General features: G+C 44.0%; 1 protein-coding gene across 2 annotated transcripts; it reads left to right on the top strand.

Annotated features, from left to right (window-relative positions):
- Positions 1-1,255: 1,255 nt before the first annotated feature.
- On the top strand, positions 1,256-21,345 carry HSPA14 (heat shock protein family A (Hsp70) member 14). 2 transcript variants are annotated; one of them, XM_018565045.1, is made up of 14 exons: positions 1,256-1,421; positions 3,497-3,577; positions 3,672-3,754; positions 4,187-4,239; positions 5,634-5,735; positions 5,839-5,929; positions 6,702-6,806; positions 7,423-7,584; positions 8,183-8,338; positions 9,063-9,165; positions 11,161-11,376; positions 16,354-16,527; positions 18,202-18,272; positions 21,101-21,345. In XM_018565045.1, the coding sequence occupies exons 1-14, from the start codon at positions 1,365-1,367 to the stop codon at positions 21,177-21,179; spliced, it is 1,533 nt and encodes a 510-aa protein (XP_018420547.1). In that variant the 5' UTR covers positions 1,256-1,364; the 3' UTR covers positions 21,180-21,345. The 2 variants fall into 2 exon arrangements, with proteins under 2 accessions (XP_018420547.1, XP_018420546.1); XM_018565044.1 differs by having other exon boundaries at positions 1,257-1,421; positions 4,187-4,235; positions 5,630-5,735.
- The last annotated feature ends 3,928 nt before the right edge of the window (positions 21,346-25,273 follow it).

The raw sequence follows: 25,273 nt of genomic DNA, 5'->3' as shown, positions 1-25,273 counted from the left end.
CTGTGTTCAGAGCATACATCTGTACGCATGCACCAGTTTACAAACACACTGGTGTATCCTGGCCATAGATCCATTGATTTCTATGTAGGGCTGCAAGCAACTAATCGATAATGAGAATAGTTGTTAACTAAAAAAAAAAATATTAAAAAGGTGGGAAAAAAAAAAAGTCATGTTTGGTTTTGACCAGACAAATTCTGCTGTGGGAGGTGCGTTGCAGTGTCAAATATTTCAAGGACACCCCAAACGCACCTCCCACCCACATTGTGATCTCCCACATTGGAATGCATGGTACCACAAAACATTCCAGTGTAGTGCAATTACAAAAAAATGTGCATGCAGTTTTATTCTGAAGTTAAATTTGTTTGGAACACTCCAAATGTGTATTATTTTAAATTAAGGATGGTATTTAATATTTTTTTATCCGATCAAAAAATTAAAAAGCGGCCAATAGATTATGAAAATATTCATAAGTTGCAGCCCTACTTCTACGGCCAGCCATACACAGCCCCTGTAGCTTCCCGGGAGGGTAAATACACCCAAATTTTACATGTACACCCCCCACCATGTACTCAAAGCCTAAGTGTGAAAGATCTTATCTAGCTACTAGAATCCAGGTACATGTTTATTTCCTTCGTTGTCCCTAAAAAAAGCACCTAGGTAAAGGAAAACACTGACCACTGCCTGGTAGAGACCGAGGGCCAGACAGTAAGTGCTGAAGGGCCATGCATGACCCCTGGGCCACAGGTTGGGCACCATGGTGCAAGGCGTATAGAGGAATGTGAAAGGTCAACTAACCAATAATAGAGATCTTGAAGAGAAGGGATATCCTAAAAAGGACATAGTACAGTGTAATGTTACACAGTCCACAGCCTGTGCAAATTAAAGTCACATGAAGCAGGTTAGTAACACGGATAATTACCAGGTCCGGGCCTGTGGTGAACTATGACAGCCCTGTGCATTAATATGACACTTCCCAGCTGTCAGGCTGTGTTCTATATACACACATGCGGGAAGCACAGCACTCCATGCAGGCAGAGCACGGCCGCCCTCACCTTCACATTCAGCCGGAGAAGACCATGTCACCGGTAGAACACACAAAACACCAAAAACCAGCCATCCCACCGCCATCCTTACGTCTTCTAACCAGAGAGCAGCCCCCGTGACGACGACCGCTGACGTCATATTCAGTGGACAGCTTCAGGAACCGCCCCCTTCGATCAGTAGGTTTGTACGGGTTTCCATTGGCTGGACAAAAGCGACAGAGCGCGCAATGTGATCCTTTATCTGCGCTCTCATTGGCTAGGCACATTCACTGTCCTGTCATCTCATTGGCTGGAAAGGGTTTCTGTCTGCCAAACACCGGTATGGCGGCGATCGGTGTGCATTTGGGGTGCACGTGTGCGTGCGTGGCCGTGTATAAGGTAAGGGGAGTCAGAAATCGTGTGGGGATTGGTTGTCGCCGACACGTGTTCTGGATTGACTGAGGTTAGGTGTTCATTCACATGTAGCGTGCTTCACATACACAGTGCATTGGAGGATCTGGGCTTATTCATTGATCAATGAACATGTAAAAATCCCTGTAACCCATAGTAACTACATTTCACCGGATGTTACGTATGATTCATTGCTGTGGGCAATGTACTTTGCTCTCTATGCTATTAAATCTCTATACTATTAAATAACCCTGCAACAGTGATGTAGACCAGCAGGGCCACAGTGTAGGCTATGCCAAGAGTCCCTGTACTACCATAGTGCACACGCACAGTAGGCTTACTAAATTGAGTCGCACGCTGTACCCCATCCTCCATTTAGAAAAAAACCTTTGCATTCTTTTCAATGAATGCATAGTATTCTGTGATTGGAGGAGGTGCAGATAAATGTTAGCCTCACCTCCTCCAATCACAGAATGCCTTGCATTTATCTGAATGGAGAATGAGGTACAGCGAGTGACTCACTGCAATCAGAATAGCCAGAAATTGAAATCCCGGTGCTGGATGCTTGGCAGCGACAGCACAGTGCAGGCTCAATGCTGGCCATACACTGTGAATTTTGGCTGGTTTTTAAAGCACCAGGTAAAATTTGCACAGTGAGTGCCACTGTGGGTACCCTTTCGCTGGGCATCCCTTGATCAGCTGATCGAAAGAGCCGGTTGGAAAATCTTTGAAAGAACGGCTGCTGTCACAATACAATGAAAACAGCGGGAAATTTCTCGATCAATGCTCATAAGCGTTGATGGAAGAATCTGTTATATCTTCTTCGTTCAGCCCGCAGGTTAAACAAAGAAAATATTACATTGTATGGGCAGCTTGAGAGATGTAACAAATTCTGCAGCAGCCAGAGATGGGGCACATTTCATCATTGGTGATTTACTATTACTGTGCTAATATAGAAACATAAAATTGGCGAGAGCTCCAAAGCTGGCCATACGCTATACAATCTGATTCTACAATCTCTGCGCTATGTCATATAAGGGCAAACCTAAACGGTTCATTGAATTCGTATCAGATCAGGCAGGCCCTTGCACTACATAGTTGATGTTAGATCTAAAGGAGATTGTACAATTAGGTTGTATAGTGTAAGGGCACCTTAAAGGGATTCTGTGCTTTGCTCCCTTCCCTCTTCCACTGCTCCATTTTCTGTCAAGAGGAAAGAGGAATTCCAGGTACAACGGGGCATGTGACTCCCTCTCCTTTCTTTCATGTGTTGGTACAGTTTCTGATTACACATGGGAACAGGAAGAAAGAACTCCACCCTGTGTAAGCATCAGTTCGGATTGACTTGGAGTTCCTCCAGCACAGGGAAAATATAAGATGCTGTGGTGGCTGGCTTTAAAGTGATACTAAAGTCAGGAGATGCATTTAAAAAATACACTCAAGCACCCTAACTATTAACTCAAATTGTATATTTTTTGTGTATCACTCAGCTGTAGATCCTCAAATCATCTCTGAATTGGTGCTGACACTTCTGGAGGGTGGCTACATTTGTTCCCCATGGTCTCTGTGTGCGTTGTACAGTAGACATTGCTCCAAGCTCACTCCTGTGATGGATTACAATCTCACGTTTAGATTACTAATTTGTATTGAGAATGTAGTCCATCAGAGGAGTGAGCATGGAGCTGTGACTACTTTACAGCACACACAAGGACCATGAGGAACAAAAGTAGCCACCCTCAATAAGGAAGGACAGTGTCGGCACCAATTCAGAGATGATTTGAGGATCTACAGCTGAGTAATACACAAATAAGATACATTTCTGTTAATAGCTAAAGTACTTGACTGTATTTCTGAAATTTAACTCCGGAGGTTAGTTTTACTTAAAAATAAAATCTATAAAAAGCTGCCTAGAAAAGGAGACTTTTAACACTTCCCTCTCATCAAGAGCTGCAAGGACAATCTTCAGAATCTGCCACCAATGGACCTTTTGTTACTGCTGGTTCCCAGTTCCTCAGTGTTTTGCTCATAATAGCCTAATGCCATGTCTTTCTGTACCTTTCCAGGATGGTCGCGCTGACGTGGTCGCCAATGATGCCGGTGACAGAGTGACGCCTGCTGTTGTCGGATTCTTGGAAAATGAAGTGGTAAGGAAGTTGTCTTTATAGCTTCATTCATGGCACAGGTTCAGCTGATAACCAGCTAAGATTGGCTTGTTCTTTCCCCATTTTATCTCATCAGATTGTTGGCTTGGCAGCAAAGCAGAGCAGAGTGAGAAATGCAGCAAACACTATTGTGAAAGTGAAACAGATATTGGGCAGGAGGTATGTTGGAACTTTTTCTTACAGTTGGGTGGCATTTTAGGGCAGGTTCACATGATTTGCCTTAGGCTGAGCTGGCCATCGCAGTCCCAGCACAAAGACAAGACAATTTGCCGTGTCCTATGATGTCAGTTCACACCACTGCACTGTGTTGTTTGTTCACCTTTTCATTGTTGTGAAAAGTTGAACTAACCCTTTAAGGAATGGGACCTTTCCTTGACACAATAGGCTTCAGTATGTTCTGTGCCAGCTGTAATTTTACACAGAAACATAATCTACATGGCTGCTGGTTTCATCCAGCTCAACCTGTAAACTTTCTTTGCTTGTGGATACTTACAGCCTTATTTGAATTTATAAATAAACTGAAATTAGTTGTTATGAGTGTCTCTACTTTTGATATCCTCTAACATGTTTTGTTTCCTTATTGCATTGAAGCTTTAAAGACCCACAGGCTCAAAAGCACATCTCTGAAAGCAAGTGTTCAGTAAGTTAAAATAATTGTTATTTTCACTTGGGTCATTTCAGATTTTGTTTGGATGTCTTGTTTAAAGCGGAACTCCGAGCAAAACTGTTTTTAACTCTTGCAGTGGGGCTACCCCAGCACTGCAAGGGTTAAGTGCTCGTTTTTGTTTAGGTGCTATACTCACCCAAACCTCGCGGCTGGCTGTTACTGCACTCCATGCATCCTGTCTCCTCCTATGCTGCCGCGATGCTATGTCCTTTAGGGTCCTCGCATCCGATACACCGTATATAGAACATGATGACTCAAGGATTCTTAGACTGCTGAAGTGGAGGTGGAGCGAGGCGTTAGACCTTTGAGCAAACTGGCTCAGAGGATTAGGTGAGTATAAAGTAGGCTATATATGCTTTTAATTTCTGCTGGTTCTTGATGAACTGGCTAAAAGTCACTATGTGGGTGCCACTGTTGGCACCCTTCTACCCGGACAGCTTTTCGATCAGCTGATCAAAGCAGCAGGTTGGAAAAAATTCTCCATCGAACAGAGCTAGCAGCCAATCAGCTGGCGGCCAGTGTCAGAATACACAGAAAACAGTCGATCTATCGAAATCTATCTATGATCTTAACTGTTACTGGAGGAATCTATTATATTCTTTTTGTTCAGCACACAGGTTGACTGAAAAAAAATAGAATCGTGAATACCCAGCCTAACTTTTTTTTTATTTTAGTACCTAGACAAAAATGAGCCCCACTGCAAGGGTTAGGGACACCCGGAGATCTGCTTTAAATATTTCTAGGGTTGGTGGATATGCATGCTTGGGCTGTCGTGCTTATCATTTCTTCTCTAGATGGTCAAGCTTGTGCACCACAATTCACTGGTTGCAAGTTTTTTCAGGGTCAGTACTAAGCTTAAGCTGGTCATACATAGTCAAATCTCCCTCATTAAGCCCAGTGGGCTGAACAAGAGACATTTGATTCCCTTATCCATGCAAAACAGTGTGCGTGGAGGACTCTCCCTTGCTGGTTTTGTATTCAGAAAGCTGCCACCGGCCACTATCAGTTCTTGAACAGTGACTGTATCTAACTGCAGTCGCTTTCAGCCAACAATTTTCTGGCCAGCTCCTTAGATTTTCCAGTTGAAGTTTGTTGAGCTGGGTGGTGATGGCAAGGGCATCCACGGATCGAATTTTGGCTGATTCAGTAGGCAATGGACAAAATTAGATCTGTGTATGGCTAGCTTTACTTCTATGGTGTATATTGATGTAATTAAAAAAAAAAATCTAGTTTTGTTGAAAAATATGATATACATTTGGTGTGAAACAAAGCTTTAATGTTGATTATAAGCACCAGCATTTTTTTTGAAGTTTGTTAGTGGTGCAGAGTTAAATGAAGTTTCAATATGCACTTGAATTCCATTACAGATAGTTGATAAAGCAGGAAAACCAAAGTATGAAATTGATACAGGAGAAACCGTGAAATTTATAAGCCCAGAAGATGCTGCTAAACTTGTCTTCAGTAAAATGAAAGGTAATTCTGACATAGTACTCGATGTTCAATTTATTACACTTTTGTACAACACTCAAGTGATTTTTTTGTTTTGATTTTTTTTGTTGTTGTTGTTGCTTCTTAGAGACCGCCCAGTCAGCTTTGGGATCAGATGTCAATGATGTGGTTATCACTGTTCCTTTTGATTTTGGTCCAAGTCAGAAAAAGTCCCTAGGGTAAGTATAGAAGCAAGCTACTGTAAACTGTGTTTATGCTTTAAACTAAACCTGTCACAAACCTGGGAGATTTAAGCAGAGCATCTGATTTATTTATATAGCACCAACAATTTACACAGCGAATGACAGAGCACATTCACATAATTCTCTGCCCTCAGGCAGCTTACAATCTAAAGTCCTTATGTCACATGCACACAGTCTCGTTTATGACAAGCATTCATATAGTGCCATAAATTTACATGACACTTCACATACATTACATTCACATCAGCCACTGCCGTAAAGGAGCTTGCAATCTAGTGTCCCTATCACCCATGTGCTAGGGCCAGCTAACCTGCCAGCATGGGTTGAAGGAAACCGGAGTACCTGGAGGAAGTCCACGCAAGCACAGGGAGAACATGCAAACTCCATGCAGATAGTGCCTTAACTGAGATCCAAACTGAGGACCCCAGTGCTGCAAAGCAGAAGTGTTAACCACCGATGAAAATGCTCATAAGTGAAAGTTGTCTTCGGTAAAACCAGCATGGCAAAACAATGAGTAGAGCCAGAGATCTGGATAGCTGTAGTGAAATGCAAATCTTGACTTTTTGCCTACCATTTTCTACCTCCCAATCCTCCATAATGGTCCTTTTACCATTATAGAAGGACTTAGGAGAGGTGGGCCCAAGCTTGATAGACAATTCTTAATGACTGTAATGGGAACTTTAAGCTGACAGTTTTAACTCTGTTAGCTATTCACTTTGATTGACTTCTGTATACATTTATTCTACAGGGAGGCAGCAGCAGCTGCTGGATTCAACATTTTGCGTATGGTCCATGAACCTTCCGCTGCGCTCTTGGCATATGGTATTGGACAGGATTCACCTACTGGTAAAACGTACGCCAAGTACTATGTATAGCAGAAATATTGTATTCCTTCTATTTTATGCCTACCCACTGTCTCCTATGCAAAACTACTTTTCTCCAGATAGATTTGTATTCTTCTATAACTACCTTTTAACCTTCCTGGCGGTATTCCCGAGTGTGGCTCAGGGTTAATTTTCAGTACCAGAAGCGGTAACCCCGAGCCACACTTGGGATTACACTGTGCGTCACTTACCTTGTCCACGAGCCCGGCTGTGTCCTCTAGCCGATGCCGGCATCCGTCTTCCGTCCCTTGCGAGCGCCCGCATCGCAGGGGGGCGGAACCGGCGGGAAATTTAAAAGTAGAAAAAAGACAAAAAAAACGAAGATAATCAGACCGCCAGGGAGGTTAATAGAAATGTGTTTTGGTTTTTTTCCTTCTTTTTTTGGTCAAGAAACTATTTCAAGGTAAAAAGGTCCATTTCTCAAAGCATACATGTCCTGAGAATGGGAACATTTTGAAATCTTTAAAATAAGACCCATCTAGATAACTTAAAGATGTGTGGTATCTAGATGGGCATTTGTACAACATAATTTTGCCTTAATTATATTTAATATCACATTTTAAACCATTTCTTTATTGGTTGCAGCAATGTATTGGTATACAAATTAGGAGGAACATCATTATCTGTCACTGTGATTGAAGTGAACAGCGGAATATATCGAGTTCTTGCAACAAAGACTTATGACGACATTGGAGGAGTATGTTTCACAGAAGCTCTAGCCCAATATCTGGCATCTGAATTTCAGAGGTATGGCATGTTAAAATCTTTTGGGTCTGTATGGGGAAAAATATATGTTCTAAGTTAAAAAAATATATAACTTATGTTCAGGAAGCCTCATGTATTTAAGTTTTTGTATTAAGTTCAGATGAGTTCTCTAATCAGATCCATCTTCGACCCTAATAAATGAATGGTTATGGCTCATTAGGGAGTTGTACAACGCAGCAAACAGAAAGCATCACTGCAATTGTGAGAAGCTCTGTAAAATCTTACTGCAGTGAAATACTTAGAACTTGGTTTAAGGTAAAGTGAGCAGACTCCAATGGAAATCGTGATATTAAGATTAAGTGGAAAGATGTATGGTCTTCAAGTATTAGAAGGAAATTTTAGAAGGCCCATCAGCCTCTTTTCCCCTTTGCTGGTGGTCTAAGGACTGCTGAAGTCATCATGTCTAATGCAGGCTCCTCCATTGACCTTCATTAGATGTAAGGATGCTGAGGGACAGTTCACAGCTGGAGCAGAGGGGATATGTGCTTTAGATATATATTTGATTTTTTTCCCTTTCTTTTGACTTGACTTATTTAGTAAAACCATGTTTAATTTCTTTTTTTTTATTTTTATTTTATAGGTCATACAAACATGATATTAAAGGAAATGCCCGGGCAATGATGAAACTTATGAACAGTGCTGATGCAGCTAAACACTCCTTAACAACTTTAGGAAGTTCTAATTGTTTTGTGGATTCGTTGTATGATGGCATTGACTTTGATTGCAGTGTTTCCAGGTAAAATGATCTATTCCTATCCTATAAAAATCTGTTAAGGCGGCCTTTATAAAAATTCAGGACCTACTCTATTTATACATTTACAAATAGAAAATGGAGACAATATCTCCACTTTCAAGTTATTTATAGAAGGGTAAACCTGTTCCTTTACATTTTTTATGTCATGGTATTTGTACAGTTAGCTGTTCTATAACTGTAAGGAAGGTTGCATCATAGTACAGAATAAGTATGTAACACATTCCAGTCACACCTGTAATAATTGTGTTGTCAGTGCATTTGTGGGCAACTGACAATAGCAATATTGGTTGTAGAAATCTTGCGCATTATGAAAATAACAGAGGATGTAAATACTGTGCTAGCCCTGTACAGTATTTGAGCTTGTATATATTTGTAATTTGGCAGCATATCTAGTGCTTTCTCTCTCTCAGCAAGTGATGAGGCTAGGCTTGGCGCAAAGACTTTTTGTCCAAGCTTGCTCAAAACTGTGACTGCCACTGCCTCCTCCTGGCCCAGTCAGTTGTGGAGACATGCATTCCGTGCCCCACACTTATACTGTATGTCACAGCAAGGGTTAAGAAAATGGTCTCCTGGAGTTCTTCTTTCAAATATTTTGTTATTCATTAGCATTTATATTTAACACTGAATAAGGCAACCATCCACAATTTACTAACGTTTGATGCATTTTATCTTACAAGTGCTTTGTTTTTACTGCCTTCTCTTTCAGGGCTCGTTTTGAGCTCATCTGTTCTTCCCTGTTCAATCAGTGCATGGATCCAATCAAAAAGCTTTTGGAAGAGCTAGAATTTAAAGCTACGGATGTGAATCAGGTGTTAATTCTATTTCTTTCTGGTTTAAATGTAATGAATTTAAACTTTATTATCTCTCAGCCAAGTAAAAAACAAAATCTAGCATGTCACTGCAGGGGAATTTTATAATGTATTTTCTAAGAATTCAAGTGAAATCTTTCCTCACTTAGAGCGGGTCTGCACCATAGTTTGATAGCTACTTTGAACCTGGAGACTAGGGGAAGTGTGCAAATCTTGACTTCAGCTCCAAAAATAAAGCTCAGGCCAGTGCCCTCACTCCTCCCAGTCGGTGTGGCTGTCTAACTCTTAGGCCTCATTCACAAAGACCTAGACAGCCATACAGCTTGCATGTTAATGTGGAAAATTGCACATGGGAGTGACAGCTGGTGTGTACAACTCTGACAGCTGGGCTGTGTGACCGGCAGCTAGAGAATGAGTGAGCTGACACTACACAGACTCCAGCTTCTGATGCTGCTAGGCAACAATTTCACACAGGCGCAGTAGGACTCGGAGCTTGTGTCATCCAGCCGCTGTGAAGGAGAATCTGTCAACATAACCGGCCGCACGAGCGGGTTACGAATACGAGCTGACACCCACTCCCACACAGCATTCATCATTCTCAAGGGATGAAGTGCTGAATGTGCACTTTATCAATTTTGACCCCAGGGTTCAAAGCGCAGCAGCTTCCGCATCACAACTCACCCATAAGCGCAGATTTTACAATTCTTTTATTCTCAAGGGATGGTAAGCTGACCAAGGAGTATCCATTCATATACACAGCCTGTGATTTGTTTGCTGGCTCTTTGAAAGTGGTTTATTCTGTATGTTCATACTGTATTTGAATTTGACATGGCGGAATTTGACGTCAAGGAGGTGGGGAAGAACAATTTTGATTGGTTTGCACTTATATTTAAACTTGTCATGTATTATAACACATTGTCATGCCTGATTAAGGGACCTTGAGTGGCCCTGAAACGTTGCTTTATGACGAGATGTGTGTACATCAATAAAATAGCCACTCATTAAAGATTTTACTTTGGTGTGCCAGTGATATACTTTACTATTTCTACTCTATGACAGGACACAACTGCAAAGTTGCATGTCTGTACAGGTAGAGAGTCATGCCCCTGGATGCAGGCAGTCTGCCTATGTTGGGCAAAAGCAACAATTTGGCTTACCAATTGCCCTACCTGCTGCTTATACTCTTTCCATTTATAGCGTGGAGGGTGGCAATGAAGTGAACCTGTAGGTGGGGCCAATAGTTTAACAGTGAAGGTGGCCATACACCTGACGATTATCGTACGATAATCGCGGGAAATCGTGCGACCGTTTCTACTGTGCGGTCGCACGTCTTTTGTCTTACGAGCATGTTTGAAAACCTGCTGAAAATCGTAAGATTTTCGGCGGGTTTGTGGCGTGCTCATAAGACAAATGCCGCACGGGCCGGTGTGCGCAAGCGCACACTGCCCGCTCAGCATTGCCGTCATCGGAAACCCTCCCCTCAGCGAGGCGGGCTTGTGATGATCGCAAGTACGATCTGCCTGTCCAAGATGGGCAGATCGTACAAGCTTTTAATTAGCTTACAACCATGGCAAGACGAAAGTCTTGCCATGGTTGTAAAGTGTATAGCCAGCTTTAGGTTTCTTTTCTAACTATGTTTCATGTTCTGTTCACCGCACTTACCTGAACCAGTGTGTGGCTCTGCCTGGATTTGCGATTGGAAATAGAAGTCCTGCCTGCCACAGTGGAGTAAAAGTGTGGTGATGTGAAGTCCATTTATACTTCCTCTCGTCTCTTAACTAAAAATCTGACGGGCTGAGGAGGAAGAAGGTTCTACAGGAGCATTGCACCTGTGAGCCAAATGCAAAAAAAAAATAACCATAAGTTTTATTAATGTGTGCATGCATTTATATATTTTTTTGCAAACGCTGGACTATCCAAAAGCACAGGTTCTCAATGGTTTAGAACATTTCATTTTTACTTATTAACTGTAGATTCTCTCCATTGTTCTTTTAGGTAGTGCTATGTGGAGGATCTGCTCGCATTCCAAAATTGCAGCAATTAATTAAGGACCTATTTCCAGAGGTGGAATTGTTAAACAGCATACCTTCTGATGAGGTCATTCCTATTGGAGCTGCCATAGAAGCTGGAATTCTGCTTGGTAAAGACAATCTGTCCACAGAACTGGACTCCATTACCATTGAGTGCTCTGCCAGTGACATACTGGTGAAGGTTAGTTTTACTGCTGTGCTTGTAGCCAAAAATGAAGTTCTTTATTCTCTCAAACCTGTTTCTAGCAGGAAATGCATTACCTGCACAAAGTCTGCATGGTACCTAAATACTTTATCAGTGGCTATTAACATGCACCAAGTTTATTTTGCTGTATCTATGCAGAAAATGACCTTTTAGCATAAATAATTTTGCCTAATGATAATCAAGTACAGGGGCTTATTTACAGAAGCTGGGGAAATTGCCCAGGTTTCCTCTTGAGAAAGAGAAATAATTTTGACAGTATCGTCTCAGTTTTTGTAAAGCAACTCAGTAGGATCATTTACAAAGTTTTAATAGGTCTAGCACATTAGCGGTTGATGTAAATATATATATATGTGTGTGTGTGTGTATATAATATAATTATTTCTGTCCCGTTCATTGAAGGACACAGGCAACAGATCGTAGATCCTGAATGGTAGGGTAATATCGCCACCTGCAGGAGAAGGACGCTAGGCACAAAACTAAAGACCAATTACAGCCTAGGGGCGGCCCCTGCCGGTGGCCAAACCCCCCACCTGCTGACAAGTCTCCAGTTTTTTGCCTAGCGTCAGGAGTAAGGAGCTAAAAAAATTTCTCTGGAGAATTTTTTTTCCTTTCTTCCGTTTGATTTGATTTTTCTTCTAGCAAGTGTCCCCAGGGCGACAGGCTGGATGACTGTAGATCCTTGTAGTCTCCCCTGGGTGACCGACGAGCGCATGCAGACTCTGCTACGGTGGGTCGGCTGCGACGGGTGGTCCTCCCCGACGCCTATGGGATTCGTCCCAGGGGGGGGCTCCTGACCGGGGGCTCCGGCCCACCGGTCGCGGCTCTCCCCGCAGGCTGGCGGCGCCGCGGCTTCGGTCGGGGGCGTTCTCCTGCCGGTACCCTGCTCCTCCTGGATCCTGGCGATGGTTCCTGTCTTCCCTGGTGGTATGTATGTGGGGTCTCCGGTGGATGGCCTGAGGACCTGGATCTGAGGTAAGCTGCAGGCTGCACTGTTTCACAGCTGCAGCCTCCTGTGTCTTCCTCTCTCCCTCTTTCCCCCCTCTCCCTCCCTCCGAGCTTATGGTGCTGGCTGGCTCCTGTATAGGCCCCCTCTGGGGGGACCTGGGCCTTGGAGGTACTTGGTGGTGGGTGGGTGGTGCCACGTGGTGGATGCCGCTCCCTGGACGGCCGCTACTCGAGGCCCCGGTCTGGTTGGGGCCTACGGGCGGCTCTGCGGCCGCCGTTCTGGCTCGTTTCGGCCCCTGTTGGGGCTCATGGGGTGGAGGATTGGCCTGTTGTGGGTCCGCTGCGGCCGCCTGTGCAGGGCGGCCGCATCCGCGGCGGACGTCGCATGTGCGGCGGCCGCTACTCGAGGCCCCGGCTTTTGCGGCCTCCAGACGGCTCCGCGGCCGCCATCTTGGATGTGGGCAACTTTGCCCTTTCTTCTCGTGACAACCGCCCGGGCTTCCTAGAGCCTCGGGCGGATGGGGAGTGTCTGCCTCTCGGCTCATGGACGCCGTAGGGGGAGGATACGGCGTGCAGAGCTCCTCCGCTTTGCAGGGTCTGCTATCTGGGCCGGAATAAATGCTGAGGGGATCGCAGGGATGGCTCTCTCCTACGTTGCCGTGTGGGGGTTGTGGGCTGCGCTCTGCGGGCCCCTCTAGACCCCCTCTTTGTGCGTCCTGCGCTGTTTTGCCAATCATCCGTGCGTCCCTCCGGTTCTTCAGGGGGGGTGGGTGGTACCGCGGTACCGCATTGTCCCTGGAATATTTTTCCTCTGCCATGGATGGGTTTGTGACGCGCATGGTGCGCGCCTTGATGCAGCGCCCACCTAGGCAGCGGGTTCTGCCCTTGCCATGACGTCACCTCCTGAGCCGGGTAATTCCTCACAGCCTGATTCGCCAAGTGAGGATGGGGCTGCGTCTACGCTCCTGGTCCAGGAACGTGAATTGGTCTCGGCGCTGGTCCGCGCTGTCAGGGAGACCCTTAAAATGGAGGACGTTGCCAGCACTTCCACGCGGTCGCTCGTGCAGTTTGGGCGCATATGTGTCTGCGTTCTGTCACGGTGTTTCCTTACATCCCCCTTGTTTGATGATTTCATTTCTGAGGGGTGGGAACGGCCTACTGAGTCCTCTGCGTTTCCGAAACGGTTCTCGGTTCGCTGTCCCTTTTGAGGAGGATTTTGTGTCTAAGTGGTCTTCGCCACTGGTGGTGGACCCGCCGGTCTCTCATTTAAACAAGGCCGCGGTTATCCCGGTGGCGAATTCTCCGTTCTTTAAGGATCCTTCCGATAGGAAGGCTGAGGTTGAACGGAGAGAAAAGGATTCTATGGTGAGTACAAAAATCCTATTTTTTTTCAGTACTTGCTGATGCCAAATACCGATACTGGAAGACCCTTTAAGGAAGCCGGGGCAGTGTGTAAAGACTCGCCCCCCCGGCTTTCTGACTAGCCAGGAAGCCGGCTCCATGCTACCTCATCACCAGGTGACGAGGAAGCATGGAGCGCCAATCAGGAACCCGGGTCGTATGTAATGACTTGCCGCCCTGCCTTCTGATACCGGAAGTTCTGGTATCGGGAGCATTTGGGCGAGTACGAGTACTCGCCCAAATACTCTGTATCAGCATCAATACTGATATTCGTATCGGTATTGGTGCATCTCTAATATGAATGATGAGAGACAGATTTCGATCTGCCCCTAATTTTTATCAAGAGTAAAAACTATTATACAAAAAATCTCAAGCAAAAGATTTGCTCAGGTTCTATGTGCTAAGGTCAAATATTATCCTGTACAAAATGGGTAAAATTATTTCTAAATTCTATACATAATAATACAGATGTGCTTTTTTATACCAGAAAAAAACCCCAAAGAACTGTGGGAAAAGTAAAACAAGCAATTGACTATATAAATTGCAAATTTAAGATGCATACAACAAACAAAAAATAGGCACAGAAATCTCCCTGCCAAGCTGTGTAAATTCTTAAAGTATTCTTTTTGGCTCTGACAGCTGCAATAGCTGCAGGCAGAATTCAGAATAAACTGAAAATTGTTTGTGTAAGTGACCCAGGAGAAACTACACAGGAAGGCATAAATCAAAATGCTTACACATAAATCATGGAGTATGGGAAGTGTGCCATTATTAGAATTTGAAAGAAAATGAAATATTAATGTACTGCTTGCATGCTGGTTGTTTTATAGCCATTTATAAGGTAGCGGTCATTCCTGATTTGTCCTAGATGAGCTTTAAAATCATATTTAATTCATACCTAAGGTGCCTGCAGACTTAAAATCATTTTTTACTTTTTCTTTCTGGCTAGATCGGAAAATAGAGGTATGTCTTTGGGAACCCAGACATCCCCTGGCTGACCTTGGAATTTCTTTTGTCTCGTCATTGTTCATAGATCTTGTAGCTGGCTTGCTTCTCTCTCTCTCTCTCTCTCTCTCCTCTCCTCTCCCCCCTCTCTCCTCTCCTCTCCTCTCCTCTCCTCTCCATAGGCATTCACATTCATGCATGGCCGATCCTATTGTGCATGTTTATGGAGAGATCATTTAGTTGTAGAATTGTGGTGGAGCGTTCAACTGTGATTAGATGTTTCTGGATGGCTTTAGGTGGCTTTAAAACAGACCTTTACCCATATATTTAAAATCACAACAAACACACCTTTTAGAAATGTTTAGTAATGACAATCTACAAACGCATACTTCTGATAATTGCCAGCTTTGTGTTTTTTGCATACCTTATTTCTCTTTTCTTCCCCAGTCTTCTGATAGTAGCCATGTTAACTAAGGACAGATTACTAGCTCTCCTATTACTTCCTTGATTTCTGGCACATGTGACTAGGACATGTGACCATGCACATCATCTCAGGGGAGGAAAATGCCTTTCCCTGAGATCTCATGAGATTACAGATGAGATTTTCCAGCAATGCTCTGCTGATAAGGCAATCCCAGTGTGCATTGCGTTGGGAAACTGAAATCATTTTGCCCTTTCAAAGCAGTAAATGAATGCTATGCAATATGTAAGTATTTTAAAATCACAGCACTTTACACCTGACATGTCTATGTTATCATTAATCATACATAGAGGGATGCATTGGTAGATTTTGATTTTTAAGTGTAAAGGTTTGCTTTAAGTATTTAAATTCGGACTAGATTTAACTTCCTGTGTGGGCACAGGAAAGGGATCGTAGTTCATTATCTATCCCGAGTTCCAACACACCGCTCTTTGATAATCTTGATCTTCCGGCAGGGGTTTCTACTGCCCTTTTAGAGGGTTATCACGGCTCCAAGTGGCCTTTGGCCTCTGAGTTTGTAGACCCAGAAGAGGGTACATTTGTTTCTCCATTATCTGCTTCTACCTCTAAGCCCTGCTGGTTGATATATATTAATTTGTGTTCTTTTAGTAAATGTCTGTTCTCCTCCAAGCAATGTCACAGGCCATGTTTCCTACTTTTAAAGTGCAACTGAAGCCAACATATTTATTTTTAGTTTTGGATAGAGTGCAGAGGGATTAGGACACCTGTCAGGTTCTTATTCATGTCTGTATACCCATTGGGGAGATTCATCCTCTCTATTTGTCCTGGTAAAAGAAAATCCCAAATGTTGCTTTGTCATCAGAACGGGAATAGATGGGACATCTTCCAATGGGGACACGGGTTATGGTGACCACCAGGGATTTCCTCTCTTTTTCTGTTGTGGCTATCAGACAAGAAGTGAAGGGAAATCTCCCCAATTGGACACAGATGGTTAAAAAAAAAAAAAAAGAAGCTGACTGGGATATAACCATTTCTTCCTTGATCCAAAACTAAAAAAAAGGTTTGGCTTCAGTTGTACATTTGAATATTTAGATTTAAAACATAATATGGCTTCGCTTTCAGGCTTGTTTGATCATTCACTGTATGAGAATTTGGATATTATCTGAAAATACTGATTCAAAGGGATGTGTAGTAATCATATAGAATATATGTCTTCACAGGAAGCTGACGAGTCAGGAGCTGAGAAGTTCACTCTATTGCTGCCTTCGGGAACCCCACTTCCTGCTCGTAGGCAGCACACATTACAAGCATCTGGAAGCTTAACCTCTGTATGTTTGGAGTTGTACGAGTCTGTTCCTAAATCAAATATATCAGACAGCAGTAAATTTGCACAGGTAAGTAACTTAGATACAGCTTTACAAGGACCTGAAAGATGCTTCTATCTCTGGTATGTTTGCCTGTGGTTGCCAGTGTATAAAGAGTCATTTTACTTCCAAACTGCTGATAGTCATTTGTGCCACAAAAGGTGGTCAACTATCTGTGTGCAGTATGAGCTTGCTGAGACATTAACCCCTTCATGACTGAGCTAGTTTTTAGTTTCTGTTCCTAAATGACTGACACACTTTTTACATTTTTGCTGTGTGATTCTAAGGCCCCATTCACACGGGGCCTCCTGGGATTCCTGCAGGAATCCCAGGTGTCCCCGTTCAGATGTGGCCACTTTACTCATTGAAGTAAATGACAAGGTGACAGTGTCCATGTCTTTAAGCGGCAGTCCACATGTAATCGGTATGAACCGTCGCTGGCCACATGTACGATTACATGCGGACTGCCGCTTACAGATGCGGCCGCTGTCACCCTGTCATTTACTTTAATGATTACAGGGGCTGCATCTGCATGGGGACACCTGGCATTCCTACTGCAGGAATACCAGATTACCCCATTTGAATGGGGCCCAAGATGGAAGCTGCATTATGACAATGATTTGCATCTGTGCATGTAGGATGTTATTATTTGACCATTTAGTTTACTCCTGATGATCCAGATGTTTTGTGTGGGTGTTCAGACAGGGTTAAAAAAAAATACATAGAAAATGCATTGTTTCACATTTCTCAAACACTACCTTGCTCGATTTTGTAGATTGGTAATCTAGAAAGTAGCCACACTCTGAACTACAAACCACAAGTCTGTGTTTGTTAATTCACCTTGGGGGTAAGGCAGAAAAACTGAGCTCCTCCCGCTGCCATGTTTCACTCACACCTATTTGTGCAGTGGGAACTATCTGCTGAGGGGATTTCTTTATACACATATCAGTTAAAACATTAACACCAAAATAGGACACAGCCTTGTGAACACTCCTTCCTCTTAAGCCTAAAATCAAACAAAATTTCAGATGACATTCATCAAGACTCTGATGTCATTATCGAATGTTCTGACGAGATTTTCATGTAAAAATGTGTATGAAAATCTACCATTGTATGGCCAGCTTTATATAATGTATCTGGCTAATCTCAGAATGAAATACTTGCTGGACATTAAACTGTATTGTAAGGTGCAGCTGCCCTCAAACATACTGTGTGTATATGTATAAGATTGATAGATATATACATAGATATATCTATCTCCCCCTCTATGAATGCACTCATTAAGTAAAACGAGTCAGGTGGAGCTCAAGTGATCGTCCTCACACCAGGTGGATTAGTGAACACTGACTTAACACCAGCTTGTATTTCAAAGTGCAGCTACTTTCTGTGTCAGACGGAGGACGAGCTGTGTGAGGTCTATAATCTGGGCCCAGGAGGTGTGCGTGCACCTTTATCTGTAAAGAAATGATTGCAATACAGTTTAGCCATATTTTTTAAACTAAAGTAGGGTGTACACTGTTATATTTAGTTTGTTCCACCTGCGGGCTGAACAAAGAAAATATAACCCATTCCTCCATCTATGCTGAACAGTGTGGATGGACGAATCCCCTGCTATTTACATTGTATTGTTGTATGATACATGTGTTGTACAGCAGCTGCTATAATATGTAGAGAGACCAATACAATGTTTTTTTTCTTTTTCAGATTGTACTTAAAGATTTGCAAAAGAAAGAAAAAGGAGTTCATGATATAGTCACTGTGCTGACAATGAAGAGGTAATGTTTCCTTTTTGTGTTTTGCTGCAAGTTAGGATTTTATGAAATGTCTGTCTGTGTCAGACCTCCTACTCTCCCTCTATGTAAAAAGTATACACAATGGAGGGAATTTATAAAAACTGGAGCAGACAGAATCTGGAGCAGTTGCCTATGGCAACCTATCTGCTTCTCTCTTCAGTTGGTTCTGTTCAGATTTAAAAATGAAAGCTAGAAGCTGATTGGTTTTTCATGCACAGCTGCTCCAGATTGTGCCTGCTCCAGTTTTGATCAATTCTCCTCAGTGACTTTCTGAATTTCTTCTTTTTTCCTCCTCCTCCATTTGATACTCTGCACAGGTATGAATAGCTCTATGGGTCTGTCTCATATATGAGGTGTTTTGGTGAGGTCTTGTGTTTTGGGTTCCATATTTTTCTACCTTCAAACTTGCAGGCTAACAGAGTTGGGGGTCAGAAGTCTGGAAAAGGCCCAGCAACTGTGCAGTTTTAGCTGCGCAAACTGTTGGTACTATATAAATCCTGTATAATAATCTGCTTTACTGGCACATGCAAAGCAAATGTACAAGTTGAATTATTGCTGCATATCTCTGGGTCACACCAGTCACATGATAAATCTGTCTGTTTTATCGTGCGGCTTGTGTCTGCTGGGTGACAGTGATGTTTGGTGGTACCTTGTGTTGTTACAAGGTAAGGCACTTTTAGTTTTTTTTTTACTCTTTATTGGCAATGTACAAACCGTACACTCCATTTCAGGTCTTCGTACAGGAGCAAGGTGATCTGCTCTGTAGTGTGGAATCCAATGCGCTGCGAAAGACTAAAACTTGTCTCCATTTTTTTTTTTTTTTGCACCACACATCACCCTAGTGTTATGTGAACAGGACACATAGAAAACAATAGTTTAATGTTTTTTTTTGTTTTTTTTTCCCTTAGCGGTGATTGACATTGATCCAGTGCGGAAAAATGCCAGTCACCAGAAAATGGTGTGAACAAACCCTTAAGGCCCTGTGTATTTATAAGGCAAGGCTGGGCGTACGTCTGCTCAAAAGAGCTTCTCATTTGCTCGCCATTGTATGTATTAGGGATGTACAGATACTATTATCGGTGCCGATACCGAGTATTGGGCGAGTACTCGTCCCAAATGCTCCGATACTTTCCCCGATACCGGTACATATGGTCAGAGGAAGACCCTCTGACAGTGGAAGCTGGCTCCATGCTGATTGGCTGGAAAACCATAATCGCAGCCAATCGGCATCGAGTCGCCCAAATATGGAGCCGGCTTCCCGGGAAATCGGGAAGCCAGGCAGCGTGTCATTACCCGCTGCCCAGCTTCCTAAATTGCCCGGGAAGCCGGCTCCATGCCAACGGAAGTGCCCGCACCGCAAAATATCGGCGCTCATACTCGATATCGAAAAACCAGTATCGGTGCATCCCTAATATGTATACTGGTTTACCTTTTCTATGTATAAAGACACCTGGAGTTCTTGTGAAAATGCTGTTTTTAGATGTTTAGAAATATGGATGCTTCCAGAGATTAATGTGCTCTGTTAGCATAACATTAGCATCTATTATGCCATTGCTATCCTACCATTGCTAGAGTTAAAGAAGAACTCGGGGCAAAACTTTTCTTAACCCTTGCAGTGGGTCTACCCCCGCACTCTAAAGGTTAAGTGCTCATTTTGGTCTGGGGAGAAAGATGATTATTATTATACATGATTTATATAGAGCCAACAGTTTGTGCAGCGCTTTACAAAACTGAGGGAGACCATACAGCTAACTATACAATTTCAGTACAGGAGGGTAGGGGGGCCCTGCTCACGAGAGCTTACAATCTCTAGTAGAAAATAAAAGTTATACTCGCCTGATCCTCTGAGCCAGCTTGCTCTTAGACCAGTCCCTGGACCCTCTCTCTCTCCACTACAGCGGTCTAAGATCCCTGAGTCTTCACACTCTATACAGTGTATACGCTCAGGGACGTACCATCACTGGAGCTTAGGAGAGAGGCTGGAGGGAGCGCCGTCACAGCCAGCTGGCTCGAAGGATCAGGTGAGTATAACTATATTTTCATCCATAGACTGAAACAAGCAGTTAATCAAACATTTGCCTGGAGTTCTTCTTTAAAGAATAAGTGCAGTTCCCATTAAAAAGCTTCATATGCCCTCCTGATAAAATAATGTATGAGAATACAGATTTCAGATTTGTATAGTCTCTCACTGCCCCCTGGTCTGTGTAGGCCCAGGCAGCCTTTACAAATCCTAAAAGCTGACCATTTCTGCAACACTTGGCATGCACCAGCTGCACGGCAGTACATAGGTTCCCCCTTCCAAGAAAGATGTAAACATTGCGCCATCTTACACATGCCAGGGCAGCGAGATGCCAGCCAAACTTGAATCTATAGTCCAGGGGTAGTAAACCTCCGGCCCTTCAGCGGTGGGGAAACTACACATCCCATGATGCATCTCTCTTCGGGAGTTATGTCTTTGGCTGTGAGAATCTTGCAATGCCTCATGGGATTTGTAGTTCCACAGCTGGAGGGCCGGAGGTTTGCTACCTCTGCTATAGTCTGTGCTCACATGGATCTATATGAATGCAACATATGGGACTTTAGAAACATACAAACATTGACATATACAGAAATAAACTTTGTGCCTCACTTAATAAATCTGACACCCACAAAAAGTGCAGCATGAGAATAAGCACCATCGGCACAAAGGAAATATATGAATTTACATAGGCCGATTTATATACAGCGACGTTTAAGTCTAGCAGACTACAGCAGTATATTGATGATGCAGATTTGTTTTCAGTTCTCATCCGCTTTTCTTTTTTCCCCAGGGATGGAGCATTACATGTAACTTGCACAGACAAAGACACTGGAAAATCGGAGATGATCACCGTAGAAGAGTCATCTTAATGGTTCCTAATAACCATCTGTCATTCCACATAGAGAACGGGATATTTTGGAAGACGCCATTAGCAGCAATAGTGCACAGACCAAGAAGCTTGCAGTGAATGGTGCATCCATGCTCCTTGTTATACTTACAAATGCTGCAACCAATATCTGAAAGTCATATGGTCAAAAGAGAGATGTACAAGGGGTTCTGCTGGCCCTTTCAGCTTCTGGAGATATTTCAGTATTCATGTTGTAGGACATAGTTTTCATAGAGAAGTATAACCTAAACGGTATTATTTTCCTATGTGTGAATGTTTCCACAAGGCACGAGAGCGATATTGTCCTTGACATGAGCTAGGCTATTGCACATAAATTATTCGTCTTTCATTGAGATTCAGATTTGTCCCTTACAAATCCTGTAGGGCAATAAATAGTCTTGCATATTTCTGTTATTGAAGACCTTTTGTGTGTGTTCATTTTCTAAAACCAGACTCATCACCATTTAAAGTTGCTGTTTCTTTTCTATTTTTATAGGAAGACCCTTTTGTTGACATTACACAGTTATGTGGTTTATTTAAAGGAGAACTATGAGGTGAGTGATTTCCACTCCTCATAGTTAGGCTGGGTTCACACTTGGGCGTTGGTAATATGCGCATTTGGGGCTGCGTGTTTTTACCGCGATTTGCGGTCAATGAAACGCGCGTTTACAAGGGCTACCCGGCTGTATCCTAATGGATACGCGTGGAAATACGCCCCAAAGAAGCTCCTGTACTTCTTTGGGCGTTTGTCAGCGCGTTTCTACGCACTGAAATACGCCCAGGTGGGAACCATGCCCATAGGAAATAATGGGATTTCACTTGCTGGGTGTTTTTACAGCGCGTCGATCAGCGCTGTAAAACGCCCAGGTGTGAACCAGGCCTTAGAGCCGACCTGTGACAAAGAAGCTGTCACAGGTCGGCTCGATTGATCGGGAAGTGAGCAGAAACATGCCGCTGATCCGCTCACTTCTTGATCGTCTCCAGCGCTGAGTGGAGGAGCGAACAGGCAAGGGGGCGGGCACAGCTGGCTCTCACGCAGCTGGGTGGATCTCGACAGTATTCTAGCCCGCTATATACTGAGCTTTGGGGTCACGGGAGGATGCTAGTATATGTCCTCACGTGACCCTAAAGAGAACTATGGGGAAAAACACTTGCCCCATAGTTATATGTTGGCTTTTACTATTTAAAAGATATCAAAACCTATAATATTTTGCAGTTTCTTTAATGTCTACTATTGATCATTATAGTGTTTTAGTTTACACTAACTGATGTATGCATGGTGCAGTGTACACCCACACAATCTGTAAGAAGCAGTAGAGTGGAGCTAAGGGCCAGGGTATTGTATCTATATTGTGCATGGGTGGGAGGTGCATAGTCACTTGCGGCAGAATGAGGAAGATGCGGACTGGTTAAGAAGCTTAAAGTGACACTAAACTCAGCACTTCAATCTTATAAATACATTCAAGCACCTTAAGTATTAACAAAACTCTATCTTATTTGTGTATCATTTGGCTGTATCATCTCTGAATTGGTGCTGACACTGTCCTAACTTCTGGAGGGTGGCTACTTTTGTTCCGCATGGTCCTTGTGTGTGTTGTAAATTAGTCACCGCTCCAAGCTCACTCCCATGATGGATTACAGTCTCGCGTTTAGTTTACCAATTTGTATTGAGATTGTAGTCCATCACAGTAACGAATAGATATCTTGTTGCACACCTTACCGGACACAAGCAACCTGATAGACAGGTGGGTGCTTGCAGAGACCACGGATGGCACCGTGAATAAACTGCATTTGTAGAAATGTCACCAGCACACCTGTATTCAGTGAAATAAGCAAAAGTCCATTTATTGACGGAATGGAGAGATGCTCAGTATTCCCTGATGTGATAGGTGGGTGCTGGAGGGGTTTCCTTCCCTCCTGGGTTGATTCTGGTCCGGTTCACCCTGCCGGGCTTGTCCCCAGTTGTAGGTAGGAATCCTTCTGGTGCTAAAGCCTTCTGGTGGGGATGGGGCTGCATTTGTCTGGCCGGAGAGCGGCCGAGGCCTGTGGTGCTGTGCCCCCCCTGGGGTAGGCGTCCCAGAAAATCACTAAGGTGAGGGACCCACTGTGCACCTGGTCATGGCACCTACTTGCTTTTTCTGGACTACGCCTCCTGGGCAGGCCTTATGGCTAGCCCTGGGCAATATTTTTGCACTCCAGCCCCTAAGGCCTGTCAGCGTTGTGACACTAGAATATTTATGCACGATTGGCACTTTTTGACTTCACAGAAGACAGAGGGTGCGGGTACCTTCGGGGCCCATTCCTGATGGGAAGGAGATTCTGTGACCCTTATGGGGCCCCCTGTCTCCTCCCATTCGGGGGTCTCCCGTCAGGGGAGCCCCCAGCCTAGTACTCGGTGGACCTGTTTCGGCAGGTCCCAGAGGATCGGGGTCCGCCTGCCTTCGGGTAGGTGGACCGAAGTCGTTCTTGTCCCTGTCAGGAGCCTTGCGCCCTGGGGGAATCAGGAAATTGTGGCCCTTCTCACCAGAGAGGACCAAAGCACCGTCGTGCACGTTTTTGTGTGTAGTGATTTCACTATTCACTTTTTTTTTTTTGTTTGCATGCATCCACGGGCTTAAAAAAAAAAAGGCCCATTTACTGAAGGATCATTGCCATTCAAAAACTAGCGCAGGGTCCCCTTCTGACCCTGATAAAGGCCCCGAAAGCTCTTTTGTAGCCCGTTTCTACAAATCTAGCCCCCCTATGCCTGCCAAAACTTTAGAGAAATAAAGCAAAGCCTTTGGAGGAAAAGCGCTGGCTTCTCTACTTACCTTACGCTATTGCTCTGTGCTGCCAGACGTTTGAGAGAATTTGAGCACCTGGGATCTTGCTGGGAAGACGGTGACATCACTCCTTGCAGTACAGTATTTGCACGGCAGTAATGTGATTTACAGATATTTCCCATAACGTCTTCCAGGACAGCATCACGAGATGGAATCTCCTCCCCCACATACTTAAGGGCTTTGCCTTTGAAGGGGAATGGGGGGTGGATGAGGAGGGTCTCTGGGGGCGGGGGAGTGGACCTTGCTTGATACTATAACAAGCACATAGTGCATACTTGTATATTATGGCTTAGTCCATGTGATCTCTGCAAGGTCTTCTTATATGGCCACATCTAATCAGTGGCATTAATCTAATATGGCTATGCGCCCATAAAAGGTCCGTAATGACACCAGCATCATGTTTACATCAGCTGATTGGGCTGGCTCTGATAGCTTCCTTCTGAGGCCCCGTTCACACCAGGGCGGTTTGGCTGCGCGGATCCGCCAACATGAACATTCTGATAAAGTTCATGCGACCGCGCGGCCTCGAGCGATCCAAACCGCCTCCCGACCATATTGCTTCCTGACCCTATTTTGCCGTGCTGATTAGTGCGGTTTCCATACGGCTTTCAATGGAATTGCGCTCTTCAGCGCAGTTTTGGGTGTTTTTAATTGTGTTTCCACTCCCACAACCTAAATGTCTATTATTCTGTAGTTTAAAATGAGAATTAGGAGGGCTCAATGAACTCTGGAGTACTGCAGGAAGCCTGCGCAGGACAGCTCTCAATTTCAAACTGACAAAGCTTTCAGTTATATACTAAATACAACAAGGAAGTAAATAAGGGAAGTTGGCTGTTCGCGTTTTTGTACATGTTAAATTACAAATTGCTTGCGTTTTATTACTGAACAAAAGTGGTGTTTTCCTTTAAAAACTGGGTGACTGCAGCCTTGCTGGTTATCAGGGCTGTGTGTGGAACAGTAACACAGTCAGTTATAGTTGTTGTCAGCGGAGCGCAGGGCATGGTGTGTATAGGAATGCAGTACAGTTGTCAGCAGGAGTCAGACGTGTACAGATACAGAGCAGGAAGCCAGCTTGGCGGCAAACTGCTCACATTCGAGTTAACCGCTCTCCGCTGATCGGCCGGCCCCTCCGTGACGTCAGCACAAGGGCGCGTCTAGCACAGCGGTTTCTGTCAGCGGATTGGACGGCTTCCGTGGAAGACGGTAGAGGGGGGGGCGTGACGTCATGAACAGAGCGGCTGCTTGGCGGGGGACA

This window comes from Nanorana parkeri, unplaced genomic scaffold (assembly GCF_000935625.1).
Source record: "Nanorana parkeri isolate BGI_ZX_2015 unplaced genomic scaffold, ASM93562v1 scaffold808, whole genome shotgun sequence".
Classification (NCBI taxonomy): Eukaryota; Metazoa; Chordata; class Amphibia; order Anura; family Dicroglossidae; genus Nanorana; species Nanorana parkeri.
The sequence above is the reverse complement of the archived record's forward strand: the minus strand, read 5'-3'. Positions and strand labels throughout refer to the sequence as shown.